The 10,044-nt window shown below is 27.0% G+C and overlaps 1 protein-coding gene across 1 annotated transcript; it reads left to right on the forward strand.

Annotated features, from left to right (window-relative positions):
• Nucleotides 1-5,430: 5,430 nt before the first annotated feature.
• On the forward strand, nt 5,431-9,884 carry LOC113390653 (the record flags this gene model as incomplete). Its single annotated transcript, XM_026626879.1, has 2 exons — nt 5,431-6,670; nt 9,689-9,884. Coding segments are annotated over exons 1-2 (1,280 nt in total), but the record flags the coding sequence as incomplete, so codon positions are not given.
• Between the last annotated feature and the right edge of the window lie 160 nt (nt 9,885-10,044).

A 10,044-nucleotide genomic window follows, 5' to 3' on the forward strand; every position in this document is an offset into this window, starting at 1 on the left:
TTTATGAATGAAAACGAAAAAACAGATCCGCAACAGAAGTAAATACATAAAAAATAAATATAATAGAAATATAAATAAATTTAATAAATACAAGAAAGAGAAATTTATATGATTTTTGCAATTAATTTTGTGGTCACACCGTTTTGTACTACATACTGTAATTTGGAAATTATACTTGCAAGCAATATCGAACACAAAATTAATAATAATAATTTTTTTCAAATAATATAAATTATTTATTGTTAAATAATTATGTAGGTAAAGTGAAAGCGTTCATGCTACTACTGATGATTGTTTTAATTTTATATAAATGAAGCAAAAAATATTTTCTTTGCATAGCTATCTAGTTTGATGATAATAATAAAATTGCCAACTTTTCTTCATTTAAAAAAATTGCAAATTTCAAAGAAAAACTTGCTGCATTGTTTAATTGTACAATGCATTTGCACAATGTTATTTTAATTTTTTTAAGGGCGTCAAAAATTGATTAAATTTTAGTATTTTTTTACTTAAACTTTTTTTTATTCATTCATATTATATAACAATCAGAGTTATTTACATAATAATAATAATCACAGGAAGAAATAATAATAATAATAAGAAATAAATAAATAAAAATAGATTAAAAATAAAGAAATTAATAAAGAAAAAATAAAAAGAAAAAGTAAAAGAACTTAAACTTAATTGCAATAACATCACATAAACTAAAATTGTTTTTTTTTATATATAAAATAATTATATAAATGGAGCGTTTAATATTTTTTAATAGTTTTTTTACTCCGCTTTATGGTTTTTCTAGTATTATTTTTATTATTCAAAAATTTTATTTATTTTAGTTATTAATTTTTATTATTATTATTATTTGCTTTATTTTTATATTAAATCATCATACTACGGATATTATTTTTAATGAAAATACTATCCTTATTTTGTACTCTTTTTTATTTAAATTTATGTTATTGTTTATTATTGTTACTAGATGTTAAAATAATCATTTAAATAATATTAAAAAATATTTTATTATTGTGTTAAAGCAAAAGGAGGCTTTCTTGATAATATTTCAGTACTACTATATTGCATATATATTAAATATATATTTACACTAATACAAATTATTTAATATAATTTGGACAAAAATAAATATCGTTCCCAATAATATTCGTTCTACTTTCAATACAAAACTTGACTTACAATTTCTGTTCGAATTAATGTATATATTCCGAATATTTCTACATCTAATGAGTCCTTTGATACTTTGTAGCCGTCGGCTTATTAAATGCGATATTTAGACCTTTTCCATTTTGCGAAATCGAATTCCATGGAAATTATTATCTATTTATCTGTCGGATATAATGTAAGATAATAATACGACAGCTGCCTACTATGTATGTAATTTCAACGAGTATTTGCTCAATCGGAATTAGGAGGAAAAATTAAATGTTTTAGGAAAAATTGTGGTATCCATTCCAGTTTTCTTTTCTTTTTTACCTTATACAAAGTATTTGTAAAATAGTTTGTAGTTATATTAGTATTTCCGTGTGTAGAAGTGAATGACTTCTAATAATACATTGCACGTGTGTATTCATTAGCATTTACGTTTCATTCAAGGTGTGGGTGTGAATTTGAATAAAATTTATATATATATTTGTGTATATACATATATATGTATATTTGTATATATATATGTATATTTGTATATCTACAAACAAATAAGTGAGTTTAAGAATTTATTCCAAGAGTCATTGAAACGGGTTTTGAATCACTAACTACTAACTAGTTAATACTAGAAATATATATATATATATATATATATATATATATATATATATTTGTATGTATATTTGTATGTATATTTGTATGTATATTTGTATAAAAAATTTAAATATCTTGAGTATTTTTTAAGTATTTAATTTATTTTCAGAATCGTATGACATCAAAATACGTTGACATGTCGATTTAACATATTTTATATACAAATGAAATTGTATATATATATATATATATATATATATATATATATATGTATGTATGTGTATGTGTATATATTATAGGTAAATAATTTTGTGTGTATCGATTTTCAAGTTTTTTAAAAACATTTGGTATTTCTTTAAGTTTTTAAACTTTGTTTTAAACATTAATTTCACAGAATAAAGCTTGATGATGGCACGTATCGAGTTCCGAAACGTTAAGATTAAACATTACAAACAACTGTTTTATATTCTTTATTTTTGGGGATTTATTGTTGGGAAAAGAATAATAATTTAATAATAGTATTAAAATAATGTTTGCATCCAGTTTTTTCATTTTTGTCTAATAATTTTTACAGACGTTTCGAACCCCTTTTTAGTCCTTCTCCAATGCATAAACGAACCATTTTTATTTTTTCTCAGATTTTTGTATAAAAAATGTTATTATTTAAGTATCCATCTGGTTATTAGAAGAAAAAATTATACTAGGTTTCAAATTTTGTTTAAAAACAATTATACTGGGTTTCAAAATTTGTTTAATGAATTTTGCACACGTTTTGACACCTTATTTTAGTCATCATCAGTGCATAAGTAATAAACAAAAGTCGTTAAATAAAATCATTATTTAAAAAAAAAAAACAAACAACAACATTGAGTTATGAATGCAACAATGCAATGTGATTGTGTTTTTTTTATAAATTGTTATTTTTTTTTTTATATTTTTATTTTTTTATTTTTTCTCAGATTTTTGTATAAAAAATGTTATTATTCAAGTATCCATCTAATTATTAAAAGAAAAAAATTATACTAGGGGGCGTCCATTAATCACGTGAGGTTTTTAGGGGGAGGGGGGTTTGACAAAAATCACGAAATATACATGGGGCAGGGAGGGGTATAGTAAAATATCACGTGTATTTATTTTTTAACTGTTTTTTTTTAAAGTCAAACATTTTCAAAAAAATAAAAATTTTACAATTTTATCAGGTAACTAAAACTACACGTGATGTTTGGTGGGGGGGGGGGGGTAAATTTGAATATCACCATGTATCACCAAGGGAGAGGAGGGGGTCCAAAAATGCTTAAAAACTCGCTCACGTGATTAATGGATGCCCCCTAGGTTTTAAATTTTGTTTAATGAATTTTGCAGACCTTATTTTAGCCATCATTAGTACACATGTAATTAAAAAAAATCGTTAAAGATGTTGAGACATCTAAAACAAACAACAATATTTAGTTATATGATATGATTGTTTTTTTTTTATTAATTTGTACTGATGATGGGACAAATGGGGAGTCGAAACGTCTACAAGATTTTATAAAAGACGTTTAAATCTAGATTTTTGTGTTTTTTTTAAAATAATTGATTGGATTTCTTATAAAATGATTAAAATTTATAAAATAATCAACAAAAACATAAGATACAAAATTAATAATAAAAATTTACAAATTCACTAAAAAGACACATTAGGTGGATAATATTTTGTTTATACAATTATCTAAACAAAATTTTAAATTTTAAAACAAAAATCTGAATATAATTGCTTTATTTTATTTTTAACACTAAAACTTGAATTTATTATTTAAAATACATTGTTTTATTAATTTATTAATTTATTATTAAACTATTAAATAGTTGCTTGTAGATATTTTTAAAAGAACTCTGTTTCTACGATTTTATAAAAGTTTCTAAATCTAAATTCTTTTTCTATAAAAGTTTTATATCGATTTAAAGAAAAGTTGGAAAATTGCATTATTTGCTTTTGGCACCGAGCCAAGTTTTGTATCTTTGCGGAAGAGTAGTTTTGTGTTTTCTAATGCGATTTTAAAGTATACCGAGTTGATGTAGGGTGTTATGATGTTAGAAAATATTTTAGATAATTTAATTTTGCACAAATTTGCCAAATATTTTATTTAAATTAGACAAATAGTTTGAAAGTTGTAATAGATAGATAGAACAATAAATGCACCTTCAAATTCAGTAGTACGACGTTTCATGTAAGACATCAAAATTGATTTTAAAGTACACCTAGTTGTTGTAGGGTTTTATAATATTTGACAACTTTATGGATTATTTAATTTTGAACAAATTTGTCAAACATTCTATAAATATCAGATGAACCGACTAAAAGATATAAATGGTGGAATAAAAAGTATCCGAAACGATAAGTCTTCGGTTGCGGGCCTTAGAAAATCACTTTTTAACTCCCGTAGGGCAAGTTATAGTAATCGCAAAAAAATCGAAAATGAAAATATTTATATATCTTTACGTTTCAGAGGTTTCTGAACATTTTGGCATACCTTAGAAAAAATGGATGTATGTGTGTGTGTGTGTGTGTGTGTGTGTGTGTATGTATGTATGTATGTATGTATGTATGTATGTATGTGTGTGTATGTATGTGCGGATACAAATTTTCGTCGACGATTTCGGGAACACGGATTAACCGATTTGAATAATTCAAAAAACATTCGATTCGTATTGATAAGGAGACGTGCTGATTAGTTTTTGGCAAAGGCAGGTCCAGCCGTTCCAAAGATACGGGGCAAAAAGTGCCAAAAACGGTACCTCCATTTTTAAGAGAACGGAGCGTCCGATTTGAATAATTCAAAAAACATTTTACTTGTATTGACAAGATGTAGAATTGATCAAATTTTCATGAAGGCAGGTCTAGCGGTTTCGGAGATCTAATGAAAAAAGTAAAAAAAAATGCCATTCGGCGGTTAAAAATGATCATTAGACATATGCACATCAAATTGTCAGATATTTTATAGAGATTTCAACAATAAGTATATTTTTTTTTTACATTTCTGTGGGTTCCGTACCAATGTTTACGCGTTAGACGGCGGCGCGGCACTAGCGAGCTTTGACATTTCGTCTCTATGCAGTTCAAGCAGTGCAGTGCAAGTGAAAAAAAGTTCAGAATTTTCAAAATATGTCAAAATGAAGAAAACATTTTTTTTCAAAATTTTTTTTTGTTTTCAAAAAAAAAATTTTTTCTCAAAAAAAATTTTTCTTCAAATAAATTTTTTTTTTTTTCAAAAAAAAGTATTTTTTTGTCAAATTTATAGTTTCTCAAAAATCTATTTTTTTCGAAGTAAAATTTTTTCAAAAATGTTAATCGGTTTTTAAAAAAAATAATAATTTTGTACGGGAAGTTCCAGCAATTTGCCTTAAGGCACGATGCCCTAATTGCCTTAAGACAGAATTCCACTTACAGCTAGTTATTTTCAATTTTAAAGTATACCGAGTTGCTGTAGAGTCTTATGATGTTAGAAAATATTGTAGATAATTTAATTTTGCACAGATTTGCCAAATATTTCACTCAAATTATACAAACGGTTTAAAAGTTACAAGAGATACAAAAATAAATGTTTAAATTTAAAATGTCCTACAGCATTTTTTTCAAAATTAATCGCTACTTTTTTATTTCCAGGAAAGCTTGGTGATAGAAGATTAGATTTGCCAACCTGAGAGTTATATTGAACTACATTAGTTTACAAAATAGTTTTTGTTGTGATATTTATAGTTTACTACCTTTAGAAATACTAGTTTTTCGTTTTGACTTAGTTTTATACTCTTAATTTTAAAATTTGTGATAAAAAATTAATAAAACCTACAAAAATGTCTCTGACTTTCGAAGACTCGACTTTCAACCCCGATGATTTGTGGCAGAAATTCGATTTGTTCGAAGATGTCGATAGTATTATCAAAACAGAGTTCTTTGGTGGAGAAGATTGGGATAGTTTGGATGGTGAAGGACTTTTTGATAAGGATATTTTAACAGGAGAACATTATGATGAGGATGTCACAAATGCTGATAAGTTTTTGTTGAGGGATTGTATGTGGTCTGGACGTTGTGTTGATGAATCCATCAGCAAAACACCAGTAGTTAAAAAAGAGCCTGTTGAAACCAAGAAGCCTAATAATGATAGTCTGTTGTTGAATAACATCAAAAAGACTTGCAACGAACAAAGGTTGAATAAACAAAGTTTGAACAAACCTGTACAACCTGGAAGGTCCTTGCTGTTGCGATCGAGGTACAACAATCCTCCACAGCCGGGTAAAAAAATTGGTCAAACTAATTTGTTACCTGTGAACCAAGGTTTTAACTCCTTGAATTTGCTGCAAGTCATCAAGCAAGTCGAAGACAATGTCGACAATTTTGATAAAAAATTCAATATGTTCCCATCACCACCAGACAGCAGCGAGGAGAACGAAAACGATGATGACCAGAACAAAACCAAAAGTATTTTACTAAATCCTGACATCAAAATTAAACAAGAACCTGTCGACACCAAAACCAAGAACGACTTCGATTTGTTCAACAACAAAAAACTATTCTCCTTAAGTGACTCCGAAGAATCTGGTTTGGACTTCGACAACGACATGTTCTCCGACAACGAATGCTTCACTTTTAAATCCTTCAACGGCTTCGACAATACCAAAATCAAATTAGAGATGGACAGCGAAGACGAAGAGTCCTTTAACCTTAAGACTAAAATTAAAAAGGAGCCAGTGTCTCCTAAGAAGACGAATGACTTGACCAGGTTTAGGCAGCAGCAGGAGCAGCAGCAGAGGATTGTAAGGAACAATCCTTGTGAAACTGATCATTGTTACAGTTTATTGAAACATGACGGAGTGAGGGACAAATCTCTGGACAGGAACATGATGGGCATGCTGGGAGTGCAGACACCATCCGACTCTGGTAAGTGGAAGAAAAATAGTTTTTTTGAAGCAACTTTGTTAGTGGATTTTTTGGTATTGGTTTTGGATATCTGGGAAGTAGATAAAATTGTCTACATTTTTTGTTTAAAGTAATTTTTTGAAATTTTTGCTAATTGAGATATTATAACACCGAGAACTGTCGCTTGCGCAAGTTGTTAATATAAGGTTGTTAAATATCTCCCTTCCGCCTTTTTGTATTATAAACCAAGAGCAATAAAGCGGAAGGGAGATATTTGACAACGTAATATTAGTATCAAGGGCATTTTTTCCTTTTTTTAAACCAACTTTTTTCCTAGCAGATTTTTTGTAGTTGACCTCAGATATTTCAAAACTAGATACAATTGTTTAAATATTGTTATACTTGAGTTTTCATAATTTTATTCTGGAAAAGAAATATAGGCCCGAAAACTTTCACTTACAGTCAAGTTGCTTTATTTGCACCAAGGGCATTTTTTCATTTTCTTTAAACCAACTTTTTCTTTGGCAAATTTTTTGAAATTGGTCTTAGATATTTAAAAACTAGATACAATTTTTTAAATCTTTTCATATTCATTTTTCCAAGAATTTATTCTGGAAAAGAAATATAAGCCCGAAAACTTACTTACAATTACTTACACTTACAATCAAGTTGCTTTATTTGCACCAAGTATATTTTTTAACCAACTTTTTTCTTAGCATATTTTCTGCAATTGGTTTTGGATATTTGAAAAGTAGATAAAATTGTCTAATTTTTTTGTTTAAAGCAATTTTCCAAATTTTTTGCAAATTAAGATATTATAGCACTGAAACCTTTTCAAGTTGCTATATTAATATCCAGGACAATTTTTCATTTTCTTATACCAACTTTTTCTTTAGCAGATTTTTTGAAATTGGTTTTAGATATTTAAAAAACTAGATGCAATTCTTTAAATCTTGTCATATTCAATTTTTCAAAAATTTATTCCGGAAAAGAAATATAAGCCCGAAAACTTTTACTTACAATCAAGTTGCTTTATTTGCACGAAGTGTATTTTTTCATTTTCTTTAAACCAACTTTTTCTTTAGCAGATTTTTTTAAATTGGTCGCAGGTATTTCAAAACTAAATACAATTAATTTAAATTTTGTCATAGTCAATTTTTCAAAATATCATTTTGGAAAAGAAATATAAGCCCGAAAACTTTCACTTACAATCAAGTTGCTTTATTTGCACCAAGTGTATTTTTTAACCAACTTTTTTCTTAGCATATTTTCTGCAATTGATATTTGAAAAGTAGATAAAATTGTCTAATTTTTTTGTTTAAAGCGATTTTTCAAAATTTTTGCAAATTAAGATATAGCACTGAAAACTTTTGCTTACACAAGTTGCCATATTAGTATCCTGGACAATGTTTCATTATCTTTAAACCAACTTTTTCTTTAGCAGATTTATTGAACTTGGTCTTAGATATTTCAAATACAAATAAATGTATCTAAATCTTGGTATAGTTGATTTTTAGAAATTTTATTTTGGAAAAGAAATATGAGCCAGAGAACTTTCACTCACAGTCCAGGTGCTTTATTAGTATCAAGGACATTTTTTCATTTTTTTTAAACCAACTTTTTTCTTAGCATATTTTCTGCAATTGGTTTTGGATATTTGGAAAGTAGATACAATTATCTAATTTATGGTAGTCAATTTTTCAAAATTTTACTTAGGAAAAAAATATAACCATGGGAACTTTTATCTACAGTCATTTTGCTTTATTTGCACTAAAAACATTTGTTTACTTTTTTAGTGCAACTTTTTTTTTAGCAATTTTTATGCAATTGGTTTTAAATATATCAAAATTAGATAAAATTATCTAAAATGTGTCATAGTCGATTTTTTGAAATATCATGTTGGAAAAGAATAGTAAGCCTGGGAATTTTTATCTACAGTCAAGTTGCTTTATTTGCACTAAATACATTTTTGAAGCAACTTTTTTGTTCGTAGATAAAATTATCTAAATTTTTTATTTAAAGCAATTTTCCAAAATTTTTGCAAATAAAGATATTATAGCACTGAAAACTTTTGCTTACACAAGTTGGTATATTAGTATCCAGGACAATTCATTTTCTTTAAACCAACTTTTTCTTTAGCAGATTTTTTGAACTTGGTCTTAGATATTTCAAATATAGATAAATGTATCTAAATCTTGTCATAGTTGATTTTTGAAAATTTTAATTAGGAAAATAAATATAAGCCTGGAAACTTTTATCTACAGCCAAGTTGCTTTATTTGTTCCAAGGACATTTTTTCATATTTTTTGAAGCAACTTTCTTAGCAGATTTTTTGCAATTGGTTTTAGATATTTCCAAAATAGACAAAATTATCTAAAACGTGCAGTAGTCGATTTTTCAAAATTTTATTCTGGAAAAGAAATACAAACTCGCAAACTTTATCTACAGTCCAGGTGCTTTATTTGCACCAAGAATTTTTTTTCAAATTTTTTGAAGCAACTTTTTTCTTCGTAGATTTTTGCTATTGATTTTAGGTATTTCGGAAATAGATAAAAGTATCTATTTTTTTTTTATTTAAACCGATTTTTCAATATTTTGAAAAATAAAAAAAATTATAACTCCGAGAATTTCACTTACAGCCAAATTGTTTATTTGCACCAAGGACATTTTTTCAAACTTTTTAAACCAATATTTAAACTAACTTTTTTTTGAGTAGATTCTTAGCAAATGGTTCTAGATATTTCAAAAATAGATAAAATTGTTTAAATATTTTATTAAAAGGGATTTTTAAAAATTTAACTTTGGAAAAGAAATATGAGCTTGAGAACTTTTACTTACAATCCTGGTGCTTTATTAACACCAAAGGCATTTTTCATTATTTTCAATGCAACATTTTTTCAAGTGGATTTTTTGCAATTGGTTTTGGTTATATCAAAACTAGATAAAATTATCTAAATCTTCTCATAGTAGATTTTCAAAATTTCAATTGTGCAAAGAAATTTGAGTCCAAGAACTCAGTGTATTCTTTATTTTTTCCAGAAGAGGAAGAAATCGACGTAGTATCCTTAGGAGTATCTCACAACCAACCAGATTCTGGTTACTACAATTCCAACATCAGTTCCTTCAACAATGGTAAAGCAAATCTGCCAACATGTCCATCGAAGCAGGACAGAAGACAACTACAACTGGAAGTCACCAGGAAGATCTCCGAGAGCAGCAGCAGAATAAAACAATGGTAATAAATGGACAGGATTTAAATGAATCATGAGATGTGATAAATAAATAGATGATTTATGATGTTTTGTTTTGCCTGTGCAGATTTGATTATAAGAAGATCAAATGTCATTCCTGAATCCCAAATCGTGAAACAACCTGGTGGTCTTAAAACACTTGTA

Source organism: Ctenocephalides felis, unplaced genomic scaffold, assembly GCF_003426905.1.
Source record: "Ctenocephalides felis isolate EL2017-DRISC unplaced genomic scaffold, ASM342690v1 CF-g0.4_SCAFFOLD_03593, whole genome shotgun sequence".
Classification (NCBI taxonomy): Eukaryota; Metazoa; Arthropoda; class Insecta; order Siphonaptera; family Pulicidae; genus Ctenocephalides; species Ctenocephalides felis.